This window comes from Gossypium arboreum, chromosome 3, assembly GCF_025698485.1.
Source record: "Gossypium arboreum isolate Shixiya-1 chromosome 3, ASM2569848v2, whole genome shotgun sequence".
NCBI lineage: Eukaryota > Viridiplantae > Streptophyta > Magnoliopsida > Malvales > Malvaceae > Gossypium > Gossypium arboreum.
In genome coordinates this window covers 20,026,815-20,049,393 of record NC_069072.1, presented here as the reverse complement: position 1 = coordinate 20,049,393, position 22,579 = coordinate 20,026,815, and the positions used below count along the sequence as shown (strand labels likewise).

At 30.4% G+C, this 22,579-nt stretch overlaps 2 protein-coding genes across 3 annotated transcripts; both read left to right on the top strand.

Moving 5' to 3' along the window:
• The first annotated feature begins 306 nt into the window (after positions 1–306).
• Positions 307–5,937, top strand: LOC108464832 (very-long-chain 3-oxoacyl-CoA reductase 1-like). Its single transcript, XM_017765104.2, has 3 exons — positions 307–961; positions 4,915–4,984; positions 5,374–5,937. The coding sequence occupies exons 1-3, from the start codon at positions 330–332 to the stop codon at positions 5,662–5,664; spliced, it is 993 nt and encodes a 330-aa protein (XP_017620593.1). The 5' UTR covers positions 307–329; the 3' UTR covers positions 5,665–5,937.
• Positions 5,938–15,575: 9,638 nt separating this feature from the next.
• On the top strand, positions 15,576–21,774 carry LOC108464837 (uncharacterized). 2 transcript variants are annotated; one of them, XM_017765112.2, is made up of 6 exons: positions 15,576–15,909; positions 16,472–16,539; positions 16,639–18,769; positions 18,931–20,514; positions 20,824–20,878; positions 21,385–21,774. In XM_017765112.2, exons 1-6 carry the CDS (start codon positions 15,780–15,782, stop codon positions 21,518–21,520), a joined length of 4,104 nt encoding a protein of 1,367 aa, XP_017620601.1. In that variant the 5' UTR covers positions 15,576–15,779; the 3' UTR covers positions 21,521–21,774. The 2 variants fall into 2 exon arrangements, with proteins under 2 accessions (XP_017620601.1, XP_017620600.1); XM_017765111.2 differs by having other exon boundaries at positions 15,583–15,909; positions 18,928–20,514.
• The last annotated feature ends 805 nt before the right edge of the window (positions 21,775–22,579 follow it).

The following is a 22,579-nucleotide window of genomic DNA, read 5'->3' as shown; positions in this document are numbered from 1 at the left end:
GTGAGACTCAAACATGAGACTTCAACATTACATGACCTCAACCTATTTTAACCAAAACTTTATTGGCAAGTACAGGATATAGTTACATTGTTTGATAATGGTAAATCATTATTTTGAAAATTTACTCATTTCATTATTTTAAACTTATTAGTATAGATTTTTGAATATTTTATTTTAATAAAAATAAAGATAATTTATTTAAAATATACTTTTAAAAATAAAATTAACTTAATATTTTCAACTTAGTCATCTTATTCAACATTTTTTATTAAAAAATTAAATGTTGAACTTTTTTTTAATAAGATAGAATATTTCAAATAATTTATCAAATGGCAACCCAGTTGCCTGATTTCATGCTGATCTTCGTCATCAGTTGCCTAGGTTTCATCTCCCTTTGTAAACCAATCCTCGGTTTCATCAAATGGGTGTGGGTCATGTTCCTCAGGCCGCCAAAGAATCTCAAGCACCACTACGGTTCATGGGCCATAGTCACCGGCTGCACCGATGGGATCGGGAAAGCCCTGGCGTTCCAACTGGCATCCAAGGGTCTTAACTTGGTCTTGGTGGGGCGAAACCCTTTGAAACTTGTAGCAACCACCGATGCCATACTTGAAAATTTCGGCGCACAAGTTGGGACCAGAAACGTCGTCATTGACTTGGCGAAAACCAGCGGAGAAGAGATATCAAAGACGATGGAGGATGCTATTGAAGGGCTAGACATTGGCGTACTGGTGAACAACGCCGGCTTGGCCTACGAGGGAGCGAGGTTCTTACACGAGGTGGATTCGGAGGTGGCGGAGAGCATTATAAAGGTGAATATAGTGGCGGCGACTTGGATTACTAAAGCAGTGGTTCCGATTATGGCGAAGAAGAAGAAGGGGGCCATTGTTAACGTTGGGTCTGGTTCTTATGGCGGCTTCTGTTCTTACCCTTTATACACCATTTATGCTGCTACGAAAGCGTAAGTTTCTCCTCCCTTGAGGTCTACATGTTTCGGGCTGCTTAGGATTGTCGCTCAGTTCCAAAATATTTTTCAACCTACGATTGTTTTTGTATCGGATAGCCCAAAAATACCTATTTTATTATTAAAATATTATAAATATATTCTGCTATTTTATAATTAAATTTTAATTTTAAAATATCTTTTTATTCTTTAAATTGATTTCGAGCCATCCAAATATAAAACTTTTGTTCAAGCTTAGTTCAAATTGAGTTAGATTTATCGAGCCAAACGAATTATCCAATCCTTAGATAAGTCTAGTCTCTTATATACTGTTTTTAAGATTTTATATTATATACTAATAATTAATTAGTGTAGCACTTCATTAGTAAAAAATATTTCTGTAATTCAAACTTACACTATTCTTAAACAAGGAAACAACTAATTAACAACCTACAATTTAATTTTTTAATCTTTTATTTATTAGTAAAAAAATCAAAGAATAAAAATATTTTTAATATATTAAATTATATAATTCAATTAATTAAAATATCTAAAATAATTATAGCTAGAGTTTAATTAAAATTTTAACTTTTATTGAATTATATAAGAAAAAAAGTATTCATTCAAAAATTTCGCAAAATAAGTGTATTTAAAATTTTAATTAATACTAATCTTAAATTTAATCTATTTCTACCTAATAAATATTTTTTAAAAGTTAAGACTTGTTAAAATACTGGAAAAATTCATTCATCTTATTCATCACCTAATGTAGTGTACTTATACTTAATAATTAATTAACTCCTAATAACAAAAATTAATTAGTTACATGCTAACTAACTAGCTAATTAATCCTTTTAACAAGACTTTCAGTCAATTGGCTAACATTTTCGATTGAAATGGTATCAAAGAAGTTAACAATGAGGTGGAATATTCACTTAACTCCGCCTTTAAAAAGTATTCTTTTTTTTAATTTAGTATTTAAAGTATGCATCTATTATATTTTTCAGTTTATTTTTTTGACAAAGGTTAAAAAATTATAACCAATCACAAAATATAATATGGCACCTATATATAAAAATAAAAATTTTATTTTATTAAATTTGTATACACATTAAAAATATAAAAATATAAATCTATATATATAATATAGGAAAAGCATATAAATTATAAAAATTTAAAAATATGATAATTAAAAAGAAATTAGTTGAAATTAATAATATTATTACAAGAAATGTAAAAAATTGTAAAAAATATAAAATTGTAAAAGAAATTATAAAAAGTTAAATTTTTTTATAAAACTGTAATATATATAATTCTAAAATGTATTTAAATTTCAAGTTTTTTTTTGCAATTACTTGAAACTTAAATACCTATTTTAATTTTTATAACATTTTTCAATTTTAATTTATATATTGTTTTAATTTTTAAATTTTATAGTCATATATTTTAAAATTTTATAAAAATATTTTAATATTTTAATAATATTATATATACTTTTTTTACATTTTTAATTAGTATAATATATATAAATGATATGTGACGTGTTCTAATAGTAATATTATCAATCAACACTAATCAATGATCTGTCAACGTAAGACTATGATCGATCAAATTTAAAAATATTTTAAATATTTAAATATTTAATATTATAATTTTTATATTTTATTTTTAAATTTTAAATTTAATAATTTTATTTTAAATAAATCTAATTACCACATAGTATTTCTTTTAATTCATGAAAACATGCGTTTTAGCGCTTTTTAGTCTTTAAAATATATAAGTAATATCAGTAACAATTTATAAATGAAAAGATTAAATATGAAATATGATTATAAAAAGAAAAAAAAACAAAAGTGTGTGAGGGTAAATAAATCTGCTTTCGTCCTCGAGTCAATTGTATTTACAATTAAAATATAAAATAAAATGAAGGTAAACTACGTAGATATTTATTCAATAAGTTAATAAAATTTTATAAATTATAAAATAATTATAAAAGAAGAAGAAATATAAATGATATAAAAATTCAATATTGATATTATTATATTTGTAAAAAATTATAAGTAATTTTAATAAAATAAAAATATATATATATATATATATATATATATATTTATAATTAAATAAAATAATTTTGAAGTTTAAATTTTTATTTATAGTTGGATCAAGTTATTAAATCAAATAAAACTAAAAGAAATTTTAAAAACCACCTATTTAAGTGGAATTTAAAAAAGAATTTGAGCTAGTAAAATTCTATTTTAAAATTATTAACAAATTTTAAAATTCTCTAATATATTTACTCAAATAAATAAATTATATTTTTAATTTTGAAAACTTTAATACAAATTAATTCTTTCCTACAAGCTCCTCACCCAAACATATGATAATATTTATGAAGTACTTCTTTTATTTAATATAAATATATATATATATATATATATATATATATATATATACTATTTATTAAGTGTTTCTTGAGTTGATGACCTGAATTGGTGTAATCCTCAACTGAATCATCAAATCGATTAGGAAAATTACAAAAGCACCCTTTGTAATTAAAATAAGTTTTATTGTTTGAGAGTAATTTAGTCTTTTCTCTTTTAAAAATATTAAAAATATGCATATAATGATATTTGAATCCGAACTAATTGCATTAGTCAAACCTTTAATCTATCACTCAACTAAAACAATATTTTGATATTATATATTTCAATTTTTATTATGCCACTTTTTACCTCGGCACCAACCCAAGGTTGATGACAATACAATGAAACAATATTAATCTATTTTTTTCATTTTAACATCATAAATATTTCATGTGTTGTTATTAATTAGTTCCAAGCTATAAGTTTAATTATTTATTGTATGTTATTTTTAAACACATATTTTTGTTCTAAATTGTAGTTTCCACACACATTTGATAGGATTTCTAATTTATTTTAAGTGTTTTATAGAGTTAGTGTCACGAACAATCGACACCAATTTAGTTATGAAATTACTAAAATACTTTCTCATGTATAAATTAAGTTATATTGTTATGAGTGTATTTTTGTCCTATTTTATATAATAAATCAATAAAAATTTAATTATAATAAGATTTGAACCTAAAATACCTTGCATGATAATGAATTAACTTTACGATTGTAACCATAGCATCAATTGATTTTTATGTGAATTTGAATTAGATAAAAAGTTAATGTAAATTAACTTTCTTGATGTGACATACACATAAATGCAATGTCAACAATTAATTAATTTTTTAAAATTTAAAAATTCAAAAATGTATAAAATTTTTAAAATTAAAAACTATTAAAAGGGCATAAAATTATAAAATATATATTTTTATTATTTTTAATTTTAAAAATTAATTAATTGCTAACAAGGATACACGTAGGCTATCACATTAGCAAATTAACAAACGTTAGCTTTTTTATCTATTTTGAGATGATTTGATAAACAATTTAAATTTAAGGGCTAAAAGAGACGAAAAATAAATAAAATTGGAGGGACAAATAAATCGTTGTGCGAAATTAAAATCAATTGATGAAGTGGTTAAACTTGAAACTATTTTAGCATGCTCCAACATATGTAAGCATATATAGAAAATGTTTAGGATTAAATGACAGCATATAATTCACTTTTGAAGATATAAGCATCATCCTTATCATATATAGTTATCTAATTATAATTTTAAAAAAATTGTAATATATTGTACATATCATTTTTTTATGAATCGCAGATTTTCATGTAACGTTTTCCATAGGGAACATGACAAGCTTACAAAAGGGGTATCATGTAGTAATAACATGCAAGAAGAATAGGAATTTTTTTTATCTACTGCCAAGTCAAATTAGGTCACCTATTATATATTCTGTGAATTTATAAAAAGGGATGAGAAAAAAACCAATGAAATTTGTTGGATTTATCATGTAAGAAGAGAAGAATTAAAGAGGAAATTTGCAATTTGTTCACAGATACCTTACAATGTTTTCAAGAAGCATCAACTTGGAATACAAGAAAATTGGAATTGATATTCAGTGTCAGGTAACCCTATCTATCTATTAATCTTCAAAAAGAATTGCAGAATTTAACGACGTTCTCAAGTTGTACAGTTTATATTTGTTCCCAGCGGCGGATATAGGGGTGGTAGAGGCTCTGCCCTCTTAAAATAGAAAATTTCTATTTAGGTCATTGAATTTTTTTAAAAAAAAATTTAAATTAGTAAAGATAAAATTGTACTTTGACCCTGATTAAAATTATAAAAATTTGATTTAATTCTTTAAAAATTATAAAAATATAGATTATAAAGAATTCAAATTTTATTCGACCACCCTAAAAATTTGTTTTGGTTTCCCCGCTGTTTGTTCCCTAATTCTAGTTCAATTTTCTTGTAAGATGGTTTATGTTCATATTGAGTTTTTGAGCAATTTCAGGTTCCATTGTTCGTGGCCACCAAAATGACGAAATTTAAGACATCTTCATTGTTCATCCCATCAGCCGAGATGTTTAGCAAAGCAAGCTTACGATGGGTTGGCCATGATGAGCATCTGTGTGTACCTTATTGGCCTCATTCTTTGCAGTGTTTCGTATTGAATGCATTGCCGGATAGCTTGAAGGATCCATATATTTTCCATTACTTTCTAGGGATGCGTAAGAGAATGCTGTTGAAAGATTCTAAGAAATTCAGAACAAAGGTGAACAACAATCCCACAAATGCCATGTAGGTGAATTATGTATAGTCAAAAACTAAGAATTGGGTTCTGTTTTTACGCTAAAATAATGGCAGCAGCATCTAGTCAACTACTAGATGAATTCAAATTCAGGCTGTTGTTTGTTTATTATCTTGCAGTGAATCACTGTTTTGGACATATTTCCTTCTCTTTGTTTTCATTTCAATACTACTTTCTCCCTAATATAGTTATTTGTCGACTCTGACACTCATTTAATAATATTGGCGACCACCCATCGTTGTCAAGGTTGGGTTGTAGAGTTTGTCAGCCGAAATTCTTCTCTCCCTAATTTTGTTTGAGTTGCATGCTAACCTTGATCTAAGTTCAAAAAGAAAAAATATGGTGGCAAATGATAAAAAAAAAAAAAACCTTTTTTTTCTGTACATATTAAAGGGAAATCAATATTGTGAAAATATGATAAATTTTACATTAAATTGAAGGAAAAAAAGAGAAGAAGTCGTCACCTTAAAGAGCTGTGTTCCATGAAAGTCAATTTCTTGAAGTGCTGATGACTACAACAAAACTGCCATAAACAGATGGGCAAAAAATTCGTCAATATAAGTATAAAAATCCGTCCTAGAAATGCAAATGACCTATACTGACGGTCAACAGCGATACCCGACGAAATGACCTAAACCTTTTGTATTATAATGATTGTTTGTCCGTCAGTAAAACATTTTTTGGATGTCATTCCACCAGAGTTTCAGTGATGGACTAAAATAGATTTCCATAGATAACAAAAGTTATTTAAATTTTTTATTGTCGTCAATTTAGGGTTAAATTCCTCAGTAAAGTCCCTCATTATAATTATTTACTCATTGCTCTATGCTGACGATACTTATGAATGGTTACCATCAGTAAAAAGAATGTATGATTTTATATTCTTTAAATAATTATTTAGAGAATTTTCATAATTAAATTTTATTATAATATTAATAATTTAAAAACATTAAATAAGAAAAATAATTAAAACACTTGTAAATGAAGAAAAATTGTCTTATAAATTATAAAATTGAACATTATCTAAAGCTAGACTAGACATCAAATTTGTTATGCACCATAAAAGGTTCAAGTATAACAATTTTGACTGTTGCTAACATAAATACAAAAGGCCAATCACAAATACATGCCTACCAAACTTGATGACATCTCAATCGAAACCAATCTCAATTTCGTTTAGCAAAAAAATCAATCTCAATCTCAAACATATTTTAATATCTTCTTAATGCCTTCAACCCGAAAACTTGAGATAATCGAAAGTGTGATTGTTGAAATATTTCTTTTCGTTATATATATATATATATATATATATATATATATATATATATATATATATATATATACTAAGAATGAAAGCGAGCTCACTTGCTTAGATAAAACCTTACTTTCGATGAAATCGAACATCTGAGCGTCACTGTTTTGCTTTGCTACCTGTTAATTTTGTTTATTATTCATCAAGGATGAAGTCGTGAGAGGTAAGACCAATAGGTTAGTTGCAGACTCAAACATCTTAACTACAACTATGGTATATGGCTATAAGTTTCAAAACAAGTAGTACTTATATTGTGCAAGCTCCAAATATTGTTAGTATATTTTTATATAAATTTAAATATTTTATTGAAATAATATCTTAACTAAAATTTATCATTTTATTTCCCTTAGGAATAGAATTAATTTTACTAAAATTTGAAAAAGAGTTATTATTAAAGAACTAATTTAGAAAAAATAGTTTACTTCATATCTTCTTGTGTTCTTTGTTATAGATGAAAAGTTGTTATAGAAGATAAGAATATAACATAAAAAAATTAATTCTAAATTGATGTATACGGTTTTAAATTGAGAGTAATTTAAGCTTAATAATTATTTAGAATTTAGAGATTTTATTAAATAAAATTAGAATCAAATAATGTAAAATGCTAAGCTCTAAATAAAGTTAGAGTAAACTACATAAATAGTCACAAATCTTTGGTGAATTTTCTCTTTTTTTGCTATTGAACTATGAAAAGTTATGTTTTGGTCATTAATATTATCGAGTTATATTGTTTTGGTCACTCACCCATTATCGGCCATTAAATCCATAACGAAGAAGTGACTATGGCACTTTAGCTCAAGGGTTAATATCTAACTTGACCCTTGAACTATAGCAAAACATTCAAATTGGTCTTTTACAATTTTTTAATCATAATTCTAAAAAATTATTGGGAAATCCTAAAAATATAAAAAGTTCTTTAAAATTAAGAAAAATATTTATTTTAAAACTATAAAAATATTTTTAAAATTGGAATTATGTAAAAATCATAAAATCCTTTAAAAATTTCATTATTTATTTCTTTGAAATTATATAAAAAAATTAAAATTGTAATAATGTAAAAATTGATGGAAACAACAACGAATTATTCAGTAGTGGAGTAAGTTTTTGTTTCCATAATCCAAACCCAATAATGTTACAAAAAACCAAACAAAAGTTGTCAGATAAACAACAAATTGGATGAATGTGTAATGTATATGTGAGGTAAATTATTGTAAAAACATCAAAATTCAGCATTTTTATCGTGGTATGCACATGAAAGAGATAGAGCCCATCATGAATCACATTTCTAAGTTTTAACAAATATTTCATCATTTCTTTCGCGTTGCCTAGCACCGCCATCTGCCTCCCGTTTGTCTTTTGCACATGGAAAAACAAATTACATGATTGTTGCTGCTACCTGAATTAAACATTACATCAGCCATATCTGCTACTATCAGATACTCGAAAATATCCCTTCCATATCAACTCACAGTAGCGGAGCCACCTCTTAACGATGTGTTAGTATACAAATCTCCTATGAGGAAAATCTTGAACACACGAAAGGAACTCGAACAGAAGAAGAAATAGGACAAGGCTCCAAGGCATGTATCAAGCCACTATCTTTAAGGTTATATTCGCCCCCACCTATCTTTGGTGTGCAAACGAGTTTCAAGCAAATTAACCTCGAGGATACAATGAAGCCAATGGCAATTTGCGTTTTGCACTGACGAGAATAGCCCACTACACACTGAGTAATGTATGACAAGGAACTCAATTTCTATAAAGGATTTCTGCAGTAATATTTTATAGAATAAACTAATAATATTAGAAAATGAAGGAAGGAAGGAAAGAATATTAGAATTTGTTGGTATGATTTCCAAATGAAATCTCATTCCTATTTATAGGAATTTTCATGTCTCTTCATAGAGACATCTTTCATCAATAGGTGTCTTTCTAAATAATAATGTCTTTAAAATAAACACATAATTATTCATTTAATTATAACTATTCAAATAAAATTATTTAAATAGTTATAATTCTTTTCGAAAAATCAAACAATATAATCTTTTGATTAATTACACCCATTCATTTATAGTTATTAGAACACTATAAATATTTGAAAATGTTCCAACAATCTGCCTCCATTTTCAAAATATTTTAGATTTTGATATTCTTGGAAATCAATTTGCATAAATGAAGGTATCTTAGGATTGAACCATCACTTAGTGAAAACATGTTAAAGTTACTCGAAATTGCATGGTAGACTAAGCTTTGAACCAACTATTTCATTTGATTAACTGAACACATCTCACATAATGATTTCAACATCGGTCAATGCATAGTATCTAAGGACACTATTATGTCCTTGTGTCTGTGACCTCTTTTCATGAGTGCTGTCAGAACCAAGCCCTTAAGCTCCTAGAAGCGGCTACCATTCCACTCACATAGGTAGATCCCATCAAGAGTGTTCCCGTAATTATAACACTATAACATATTTATGTTATGGGTCCATTAAGAGTACATTACTCATCTTTCCCTTATCATTACGGGTACCTAGCACTTTAATTACAAGATGGATTTATTTATAGTGCTAACAGTCACATACTAATGATGTACTTTGTCTCATTGAACTCAACACTTGACGTTATACCAAGCGTTGAGTCAGGTTTCCATCATGGGCGACTCTAATTAATGGGCTTGAGTCTCATCCCTTTTCAGGTCTTTTTTACTGCATCTCTAGCAAGATTTTTTGTCAAATGATCCGCCAAATTTTCACTTAACCTCACATAATTAATAGTGATCACTCCATCAGAAATTAATTTTCGAACATAACTATGTCTTAATCCAATGTGTCTAGACTTTCCATTATATACTTGGCTATATGCATTTGCTAGAGTAGCCTCACTATCACAACGGATAGAAATAGGTGAAATTGGCTTAGGTTATAAAGGTACATCATAAAGCAAATTTCTTAACCATTCTGCTTCTTTAGATGCAGCGTCTAATGTAATAAATTTTGCTGCCATGGTGGAATCAGTAATACATGTTTGTTTCTTGGAACCTCAAGAAATGGCTCCTCCACCAAGAATGAAAATCCATCCAGTAGTAGATGCATGATCTTTCAAACTTGTAATCCAACTAGCATCCGAATACCCTTCTAAAACTGGAGGATATCCATTATAACATAATCCATAGTTAATAGTTTTCTTTAAGTACCTAAGTATTCTATTCAAAGCTTGCGAATGCAAACTACTTGGATTACTTGTGTACCTACTTAATTTCCCAACAGCATATGTAATATCTGGTCATGTACAAGTCATTATGTACATAAGACAACCAATTAGATTTGCATATTTCAATTGATCAATTTTCCTACCAGGATCCATGGGTGTAGATGCTGGTATACAGTTGAAAAGATCAAACTTTTTAAGCACCTTTTCAAAGTAATGTGATTGTGATAAAGCTATAGTGCTTTCATCTCGAGTTATTTTAATCTCAAGAATAACATTTGCTACACCCATATCCTTCATAACAAAGTTGTTTGACAAAAATTTCTTTGTGTTTTCTATTTGTTCCAATTCCGTGCCAAAAATAAGCATGTCATCTATATATAAGCGAATTATGACGCCTTTTCCATTTTCAAATTTGCTATATATACACTTATCAGATTCATTTATTTTATAGCCATTAGCTAAAACAATATTGTCAAACTTTTGGTGCCATTATTTTGGTGCTTGTTTAAGTCCATATAAAGATTTAACAAGCTTACAAACCTTATGCTCTTGTCCTGGAACAACAAATCCTTCCGGTTGTTCCATGTACACTTCCTCTTCCAATTCACCATTTAAAAATGCAGTTTTAATATCCATTTGGTGAACAACCAAATTATATATAGAGGTAAGTGATATTAAGAGTCTAATTGTAGCAATTCTTGCTACTAGAGCATAGATATCAAAGTAATCAATATCTTGTTTTTGTGTAAAACCTTTGGCTACTAACCTTGCTTTAAACTTATCAATGGTTCCATCGACCTTCATTTTCTTTTTGAAGATCCATTTATAACATATTGGTTTGGAACCTGGTGGAAGATCAACTAAGATCCAAGTTTGATTTCTGATTATTGAATCCATCTCATCATTTATTGCTTCTTTCCAAAAAGCAGAGTCTTGAGATTTCATTGCCTCTTCAAATGTAATAGGATCAGATTCCGTATTATGACAATAAGGTATCTTATTACATACACTTTCACATTTTCTTTCTACAAGAAACTTAATGAAATCTGGTCCAAAATCTTTGACCTTTTTAATCCTCTTACTTCTTCTTAATTCTTGACAAGATTCATCATTATTATCAATTTTTTCTAATGGAATCTCATTATCATTTGAAGAATAAATCAATTGTTGTGGCTGTAATTGTCTTGATATAGAATTAAATCTATTTTCATCAAAAATAGCATCTCTTGATTCAATAACAGTATTAATTGAAATTGAATCATTTGGTTCAATTACCATGAACCTATATGCCTTGCTATTATGTGCATATCATATAAATATGCATTCAATTCCTTTTTCACCTAACTTTTTACGTTTAGGTGTTGGAACTTTGACAATAGCTCTACAACCCCAAACCTTCAAATAATTAGGGTTTGGTTTCCTTTTCTTCCATTGTTCATAAGGGGTTATTTTAGTTTCCTTATTAGGAACTCTATTCAATATATGACGAGCTGTTGGAAAAGCTTCTCCCTAAAAACCTTGTCCAAGATCTGAATATGATAATATTGAATTTACCATTTCAGTCAAGACTCTATTTTTCTTTCAGCTACACTATTTTGTTGTGGTGTGTAAGGGGCTGAAACTTGATGGACAATCCTAGTGGATTCAAAATAACATGGATTATAGTATTCTCCACCTCTATCTGATCTTAAGCACTTGATTAATGATTCGCACTGAAATTCAACTTCAGATTTATAAACTTTAAATTTATCAAGCGCTTCATCTTTTGAATGCAATAAATATACATAACAATATCTAGAACAATCATCAATAAAAGTAACAAAATATTTCTTTCCACCTAATATAGGAGTATTATGCATGTCACATGAATCACTATGTATCAAATCAAGTAATTTTATTTTTCTTTTAACCTTAGGGAAATGGTTTCTTGTAATTTTAGTCAACATACATGTATTGTATTTTTCAATATTATTATTAAAAACAGAATTAAATCTAATTTATACATGTCATTCAATTTCCTATAAATCAAATGACCTAATCTATAATGCCATCAACAAAAAGATTCAACCATATAAGCAGAAATAGTATTTTTATTTTTATTAATAATATTCAGTTTGAACATACTCTCATACATATACCCTTTCCCTACAAAAATTCCTCCCTTAGACAAAATAAACTTATCTGCCTCAAAAACAAGTTTGAAACCAAACTTATTTAACAGACTTCTAGACATTAAATTCTTTCTAACTTCTGGTACATAATATACATCATTTAAGGTAAAAACCTTTCCAGAAGTGAATTGTAGTTCAACAAACCCTTTGCCTTTGATTGCTGCAGTGGAATAATTTTCTATGTACAACACATTGTCATTTTCACATTGTGTGAACTTTGTGAACATGCTTTTATCTTTGCACACATGTTTGGTTGCTCCGGTATCAATCCACCATGTATTATCATCTTGTGCCATATTAATTTTAGATATCATTGCAATGAACTTTTCATTATTATCAGCCTTAGAAGATGATTTCTTCTTTAAAAATCGACATTTGTTCTTGAAATGTTCCGGCTTACCATAATAATAACATGAGCCCTTTTGTTTCTTTTTGAACTTAGGTGCTCTATGAGTCTGTTTGAACTTTCTCTTGAATGGTTTAGAAGTCTGTACTTCCTCCATAACATGCACTTTGGCATTTTCAGAATTTAGATTCTGATCTTACTTTCGATATTCTTCTTCAATACGAAGATGATTTGCCAAAGCCTCAAGAGATATTTTCTCTTTCTTATGTTTTAGACTTCTTTTAAAATCTTTCCAATATAGAGGAAGTTTGTCTATTATGGATGATACAACAATCATTTCATCCATTTTCATACCATATTGCTTAATTGATTCAGCATATTTTCAATATCATGGAATTGTTCCATAACAAAGCGACCATCAACCATTAGATAATTATTGAAACAACTGACAAGAAATTTCCTACTTGTAACATCTTCGGTCATGTATCTTGTCTCCAATTTGTCCCATAATTCTTTAGCAGCGACCTCGTTTTGATAGGTGTCGAACAAACCATCTGATAAACCATTCAATATGTGGCCCATGCACATGTAATCAGTATTGTCCTATTTTTGTCTTTCTCGGGTTGCAACAACAGATTCGTTTTTAATCCCTTCAAGTCTTGGAGTATCCAAAATATAAGCAATCTTCAAAGTTGATAATAAGAAGTGCATCTTTTTCTGCATCGTAAAAAATTGCACCCATCAAATCGATCAAGTTTGACAAAATTGGAAGCCAACTTCTTTAGTGTTCCACTTTCATGTGTTGTGGTAGTCATCATGAATTATAACCTTAAAAATGTTAGTACAAATATTCAGTGAGGAAAATCTTGAACACATGAACGGAACTCGAACAGAAGAAGAAATAGGACAAGGCTCCAAGATGTGTATCAAGCTATTATCTTTAAGGTTATATTCGCCCCCACCTATCTTCGGTGTGCAAATGAGTTTTAAGCAAATTAACCTCGAAGATACAATGAAGCCAATGGCTATTTGCGTTTTGCACTGACGAGAATAGCCTACTACACACTGAGCAATATATGACAAGGAACTCAATTTCTATAAAGGATTTCTACAGTAATACTTTATAGAATAATCTAATAATATTAGAAAATGAAGGATGGAAAGAAAGAATATTAGAATTTGTTGGTATGATTTCCAAATGAAATCTCATTCCTATTTATAGGAATTTTCATGTCTCTTCATAGAGGCATCTTTCATCAATAGGTGTCTTTCTAAATACTAATGTCTTTAAAATAAACACGTAATTATTCATTTAATTATAACTATTCAAATAAAATTATTTAAATAGTTATAATTCTTTTCAAAAATCAAACAATATAATCTTTTGATTAATTACACCCATTCATTTATAGTTATTAGAACACTATAAATATTTGAAATTGTTCCAACACGATGAACCAGCACCGCCACTACCTCTTCCACCTAAATCTGAACCAAGGTTAATTTCCATTGAAAGCCAGCTTCCAAAAGGAACTCTTGATGATAATGATGAAGAAGTTGGCTTTCTAGTTATATATTTTTATTTTTTATGTATTTAGAATTTTATTAATTTTAACTTTTTACATAATTATATTTAAAAATATTTTTAAAAAAATGAAATTTTAGAATTTTTAAAGATTTTTTGATATTTTAATTTTTAAATAAAATTTGGAATTTATGATATTTTAAAGGATATTTTGATTATTTTAAAATTTTAAAAACATATTTTTAATTCCAAAAATAAATAATGAAATTTCAGAATTTTTAGAGATATTTTTGAAAATTTTTAGAATCATCATTAAAAAAAGTTGTAAAAGGACTAAATTGAATGTTTTAGTTATAATTTAAGAGTCAAATTAGATATTAACTCTTGGATTAATATGCCATGTCACTTTTTCATAAAGGCTGTAACCTCGTTAACTAACGAGTGACCAAAACTTTATAACTCGATAATAATAGTAACAAAAGTGTAATTTTATAATTTAGTGGCAAAAAGAAAAAAATTGAATAAAGATGAGTGACTATTTATGTAGTTAACCCATAAAATTATTATAGGAAAGAATTATTTAAATTAAATTTTATGTAAGATACTGTAATAAAGTAAAATATAAATTATTGAAGTAAATAAATAAGATTTTTAAACTAATTTTCATAAAATTAAAAGATTAAATAGAAAACACATGTTATTTATATAAAGTTATACAGATGTCGAAAGTGTAGACTATCCATATCGGATTTTGTCAGCTTCGGTTATATAAGAAATAATAAAAAGGTAAAAGTAATTTCTCACGATTTTTGGAAGATTTAATTTTTACACATTTAATAAAATTTTTAAAAATAATCAAATAATTCTTCAAAAAGGTCAAGAATTTCACTATCCATATATGAATATTACTTTTTAGTGAGAAACTGACTTTTTTGTTTATATAAGATTATATTTACCCAAGTATTTAGAAAAATGGGAAGTTGAATTTTATAATTAAAAAATTATGAAAATTAGTATTTTATTATCTTTAATATAATTGGTATTGAAATATATTTAAGGTAAATAATTAAAATATAATCAATTTAAATTTATTATTTTAAAATTAAAATAAATTATATTTATTAAATAACCCGACACGAAATTCTAAGGTATTCAAGTGTTAAAAATAAAAATAAAAATAAAAATATTTCTCTCTATTTTGTATAATTTTGGATATATCCAATAATCATAAAAAAATGGAGATTAGGTGAAGCCTAACCCAGTTCCTATTTATATGGGTTAAGTTTAAAAAGCCCGAACTCAAATATAAAAACAGGCCGATTCTCACTACTTCAGTTTTAAAGGACAAGACAAGCTTCAACATGTTCTAGTTAGTTTGTTTCGCGCATGCCGCCATTTAGGCCAAAGTCTGTTCGTCTTCCACACTAACAAAACCCCCCTCATTCCACAAAACTCTACTTCCTTTTCCTTTTCCTTTTCTATTTAAAACTCGAAACCCTTTTTTTCCCCGGTTATAGGTCACCGTCTTCCTTTCAAAAAGGAAATGGAAAAGCCGGATTCCACCTCCGGTTGCGGTTGTTCCGATGTCTACCACAGTATTTTCATTGATTCCAACCTTGATACTCACCTTGCCATGATCGTCTCCGACTCCGAAACCGTTTCCGATCTTAAAAGTATGATACTTTCTCCCTTTCCCCTCTCATCTTTGATTTCTTGGTGTTTTGGTTTACCATTTGTCTTTTTAAGTAAAGTTTCATTCTTTGCTTTTGGAGGATACAAATTTATCTTCTTTAAAGTAATAAAGCAACGTTATCGGCTGGACTTTGTTTATTTTTCAATACCAGTTCAAAGTGTTCATCCATTTGAGACCTCAAGGATCAGAACTTGAATAGGAAATCTAAAATTTCCCCTGTAATTAACCTAAAATTGGGTGAATTAAAGTGCTGAAGTTGTTGTAGCCATTGAGAATTCCTCTAGAATGCTTGAACAGGAAAAGAAATGGTGCATTGTTTTGATATGTAGAATGTAGATATAGTTATGTTATGGAAGTTATGTATTATTTCTCCTTGTGCTTTATCATTCTCAAAAATAGTCACTGGTTCTAGTTGTCTAACATATTTTGATCTTAATTTAGTTTATCAACTTTTAGTAACTGACATATCAACTTCATCTTTAAGATCAAGTGTTGTAAAGTTCTGTTTTAGTTAGTAATATCTATGTGCTGCTGATTTGCAGAAAAGATACTGTATGAACACCCGTTGTGCTTTCCCAACATTGGGGAGATAAAGATTAATGCGTTAAAGGTTGGTGCTATATCTTGTACTGTTATGATGCTACTTGTTAAGGATGTCTTACTGTTGATTTTAAATTTTACATTGACATGGCTTTGTTAACATGAATAGGTAAAGCGCAAAGGATTTCTTTATCACCTTTCTGATTCCATGTTTGTGAAAAGTGCTTTTGGTGGAGTGAGCAGGAGTTGGTTTCTTTCGGTTGATGCCTCGAGTGCTAAAGAGCATAGGGAAAATCATAATTCCATTGAACCTGATGCTGGCAACATTGTAGCCTGCTTCGGTACTGGAATTAATAATTATTCGGTTGATGTTGTTGATCTTCTACCTGTTGATAAAGCCAAAAGATTGTCCAATGTCAATGATGCACCTTTGCTACAAGACAGAGATGACTGTCATGCAAAACAGAATTCTGCGTCTCAACAGTTTGGTTTTAGCAATTCCACCAAAGAAAACTCAGGAAATTTGTGTAAGGAAGCTGAACATACAGCTGATAGTAATAATCAGGTTTCGCTCCCTGCTACCAACACGGGGTCAAGGCCGAAGGTACAGTCGAAAGATGTTGGAGATGACAAAATATCTGAAGATCTACAAGCTTCTGTAGCTACATCTGTTTTAAAGGAAAAGCAGAAAACTAAAAAGAGAAACAAATATGCCATCCACCATGATTCTAAAGAAAATGGTGCTTTAGTTGTTGAATCTGGGAAAGATGCATTGGATTCAGGCCATGTGCTTGAGGAAAATTTGATTCATAATGGACAAAGTTTGGCTTTGAATGACGCAAATCTGGGAAACCAAATTCATGTGGATGAAGCCTCTCGGAGTTTGTCTTCTGACAGAAATAAGAGGTCAACTGCTAGGAAAAGGATGGCCGATGGGGGAATAAACGTTCCAGGAGAACATTCTGAATTGGAAACTAATAAACATAAAGATGTTGCTCACAAGGATCAGGAACATGAGTCAAAAGAAGATTCCTTTCAATCTCGGCCTGCATCAAAGAAAAAGCGCAAAGCCAAGAAGAAAGATGTTAATGACAATTCTTTAATAGAAAATGTAGAACAAGCTATTGATCTCAATACAACCTCTGTGTGCACTTTAGGTCAGAAACTGGAAAATACGAGGGCTGTCGTAGACCCCTTGAATACTGAATCCGTAAAACAAAACCATTTGTTGACGGCCAATGCAAACGGTGGGAAGAAGAACAGGAAAAGGCAAAAATCAAATCCTAGTCAAGGAGGTAGTGATGTCTCTTCTGCAAAAGATGTTCATGTGGAAACTTTTCAGGCTGTAGAAGCCATTAAAGACAAAGATTTGGGCAGTAAAGGTGATCCAGTTTCTTTTCTTGGAAAACATTCTGCAGGTGGAGAAATATCTGAAACTGGTCTGATCTCTTCAATGAAAATGCAGGAAGTTAGTGAAACAAATCAAGTGCCCCAGAGAAACAAATATGCCATCCACCATGATTCTAAAGAAAATGGTGCTTTAGTTGTTGAATCTGGGAAAGATGCGTTGGATTCAGGCCGTGTACTTGAAGAAAATTTGATTCATAATGGACCAAGTTTGGCTTTGAATGATGCAAATCTGGGAAGCCAAATTCATGTGGATGAAACCTCTCGGAGTTTGTCTTCTGACAGAAATAAGAGGTCAACTGCTAGGAAAAAGATGGCCGATGGGGGAATAAACGTTCCAGGAGAACATTCTGAATTGGAAACTAATAAACATAAAGATGTTGCTCACAAGGACCAGGAACATGAGTCAAAAGAAGATTCCTTTCAATCTCGGCCTGTATCAAAGAAAAAGCGCAAAGCCGAGAAGAAAGATGTTAATGACAATTCTTTAATAGAAAATGGAGAACAAGCTACTGATCTCAATACTGTAACCACCGAGTGTACTTTAGGTCAGAAATTGGAAAATACGAGGGTTGTCGTAGATCCCTTGAATGCTGAATCCGTAAAACAAAACCATTTGTCGACGGCCAATGCAAGCGGTGGGAAGAAGAACAGGAAAAGGCAAAAATCAAATCCTAGTCAAGTAGATAGTGAAGTCTCTTCTGCAAAAGATGTTCATGTGGAAACTTTTCAGGCTGTAGAAGCCATTAAAGACAAAGATTTGGGCAGTAAAGGTGATCCAGTTTCTTTTCTTGGAAAACGTTCTGCAGGTGGAGAAATATCTGAATCTGGTCTGATCTCATCAATGAAAATGCAGGAAGTTAGTGAAACAAATCAAGTGCCCCACTTTGGGGGTAAGTTCCCACTTATATGCAATTTATTTACACCCCCCCCCAACCCCCTTGTCCCCCCTTTCCCCCCAAAAAATATCTTTTCCATTTCAACCATTGTCCAGGATTAATAGAAATAATACACAAGAAATAACTTTTCCTAGTATTAATACCAACTTTAGCAGGTTACAATGATATGGATGATACCAATGATGGCAACTTGAAAAGCCAAAATGAAGCAGCCCAACCGGATGTTGCATCAGCAATAAAGGCTAGAGATTCATATGATCAGATTTCCAGCCTTGTGGATGGCCATCCTACACCTGTTTCACAAGAAGGAATTGATTTCCGGAAAGAATTTGGGGTATCAAGGCATGGAAATCAAAGTTGTACCTTGGAAGAGAAAATCGTGGAACCTAAGAAGTCTTCCAAGAAAGTAAGGAAGTACAAGAAGAGTAAGGATCCTGTTGGAGGGACAGAAGCAGTAGATGTAGTACATAATAGAGGTACTGCAAGTGATTTATCTCCTGTCGAGCGTCCTACGTTTGTGAATGGTGACCGTTTGAGTGATAATGCTGAGCAAGGCAGCAAAACTGATGGAAAAGAGGAATCAAAAATAAAAAAATCAGACTGTTCGCCTTCAGTTACTGATCTGAAAGCTGATGATGTGATTCAGGATGTGCTGGAGTCCTTGAAGCAATGCGAAAATGGTCCTGCAAATGCAGAAAAAAGGGACAACAAACCAAGGAAAAGAACTAAGAAGAAAAGCTCTACTGTAGTAGCCCCTCCAGAATTGGAAGGAGAGGATGATGTTGATCACCGGGATTCAACAGTCCTAGTTCATAACGTGAGTGAGGTGAGTGCCTCGTCTAAATCCACAAGGAAGAATGTGATGCTAGATTCAAACTCTGCTGTGCAATTGAATGGATCAGATTTGGGATCTAATCGAGATACAATTAAACCACAAAATGACGGAAGGCTTATTGAAGATGTTGTCAGTGTAGATCACTCTAAAAGCACTCGTGTAGATAATCATGAAATTGAAGACCCCTGTGGAAATGGAAGGGTCAAAAGCCAACAGAAACATGAAATTGTTAATTCTGGTAAGATTATCATTGATAAGGCCACGCGCAAAACAGGAGTGGAAACTGTGGTGAAAGGGAAAAAGAACACTAAACCTGAACTATCTTCAAAAATGTTAAATGGGAATCAAGACAAGGAAGCAAAAGCTCAAGCAGCCAAATCTAGCTCCATCCAATCTCAAAGATCTTCGTCGAAGGTTGAACCAAGTAGCGCCAATGTTAAATCTAATAAGCCACTTTTGACCATTTCTGAAAGTGCGGCAAAAGAACCTAATAAATCTGACAAAATTGATTCCACACCTAAAAGTGCTCAGAGGCCCATTGACGTCAATTCTTCAAGGTCATCTAGAGATTTAGAGAAAAATAACCCTCACGTTGTATCAAGCTCCGCCTTGGAAACACCCAAAAGTACTCCTAATCTAAAGAAAGGAGGTAATGGGCATCGACTTCCCCTGGATATTGCCAAAGCTATTGAAAGTAATGGCAGGAAAGTTGGAAACAACTTGGCAAATAAGAAGAATTTACTGGGTACCTCAGGTACAATATTTGGGCATGATGATAAGGAGAGCTCTGATGACGAAGATGGAATAGGCAATTCGGATTCCAGCACGAAAACTCCGTCTGATAGTTCATCATCGTCCGACTCTTCAGGCAACAGTCATGTGAACGGCAGTTCATCACCAAATGGTAATTCGTATTCTTTCTCACAGATTTATTAGTTCTTAAAACCCACTCTTTATGCGTTGACACGTTGAATCATTATTTGCTCATGTTAATGTGTTTCGTCTTCAAAGTGCCTAACTGATATTGTTTGTTTGCATATGATAGGGTTATTTTACCTTTTTTCACATGTGGTTTTTGATAGATGAACAAAATTGAAGATTTAACTTAATTAGCATTTTCTTATTGTTTTATTGCAGCATTTTATTTATGGTTAATTGTGATCTGGATTGCATAGGTGATAGTTTCTTCTGTTTATGTTGAATTTTGATGTAGGATCTTATAACTCAAAATGCGAAAAAGCTGGTGGAAGAGACAAACCAAAACCAGGGTAAGGTGGATCAACATCGATAAATTCATTCGTTTCTTTATTTTATGATATACTTGTTGCATTTTTTATATGTATGGTTTAGAGACACTTTGTTAGGTTTAGGTAATATTGAATACCCGTTCTATGTTAATAAATTTACCATTATAGTTTTCTCATGCACGCAAGCCTTTCATATGGTTAAAGCTAGTCTCTCTTATCCAACCTTAGCTACCAAAAATTAAGCTCATTGATGTGAAGCTTGTTCCCGTTGCATTGTGCATTGATTTTTGGATTTGGGTGGGACTGAGCTAAGGGCAAAGATCTTTTGGTAATGCATATTGAAATGCCAAAATTCTGGAAAGAATTCTTCAAATTTCTTTTGGCGGCTTTTCATTTCTTTGTTCATTTGATAACACTGAAAAGTATGAACAAAATCTATCTATGTCAAACATCTCCATTGTGCAGTAGCACGTGTTCTGAATATCATATTATTGTTTCTTTCTTTCTATCTTTTTTTTTTTGAGCAGGTCTTCTAACCCCAAGAGCATGTCCTTGCATGCAATCCTTCGCAATTCAAGCAGTTACAAGAAGGCTAAACTAACAGCCTCTCAAGCCATTGATAGCCAGTCTGAAGAATTTGTTCCAGACAGTCAGGCACCATAGTCAACGGCATGTTTCTGTTTTCCCTATGTTGTCTTGTCTTTCATCCGTTATGGGTTGCCATTTTTGTTCTCCTTAATCATTGTCAGTAGAGTGGTGTTGCAATCCCATATTTTGTAGTTTTTGCATTCTAGTAATCTTGATTGTTACTTTTTCTCAATTTTTTTGGTCAGAAATGATATTCTCAAATTGTACTTATAATTTTGGGTAATTGATGGTGACGATGAAGCTGAAAATGAACACCCCCGTTTCCTGAATGTCTGGGAATAAATTTTCCATGTCAATGTTGCTCAAGTTTTGTCGTGGCATAATTGGCTACTTTTATTAGCATATTTAGATCTCTTTTGAGGCTGAAGAAATTAAGTAGAACTACATATTGAACTAAAATCTACGAGGGCAGATTTCGGTTTTGACGTTTTCTATTTACTGTTCAGATAATGGAAAAAGAAATTAAAACTGTGGAAGACTGATAAAAACGAAAAACAATAGATTTTATTTCTTTTATTGCATTGGAGAAGGAAATACAATTGACTGGGACATGATATCTTTGTTTTTCATAAACTCAACATTAAATTTAGATTCATCGCATGATTAGAGTCGTACCAAGGACTGTTTTCAAAGTAATGAAAACAAAAGGCAAAACGAGAGAAAGAAAAGTTTAGGATTTCAGATTTAGAAGCAAACCTTAGAAATAAGAAACCAAGAGACATATCGTTTATTATTGATTGATTTAAAAAAAAGAAGATGTTTTGGGTGATTTGAATGCGGAAGTACAGCTCAAATATCATTTTTTTTTTATCAAAAATAGTTGAAGTATGTCGATACAAAAGATCAATAAGAAAAGGAATGAGGAGAAAAATGAGAGGTTTAAGATGATAGAAGAATAAAAGTGATGATCTTGATCCCTTTTTTTCCTCATATTTTTGGGTGTATATAATGGGTCATTCTTTGTCTTATAGTATCGGTTTGCAAGCCATATTGACAAGTCAAAGTTCAAGGATCAGGGCCAAAAGCTAAACAGGCATTATTGACGTAGGTAGGTTGGCATTATGGTATGTCTTG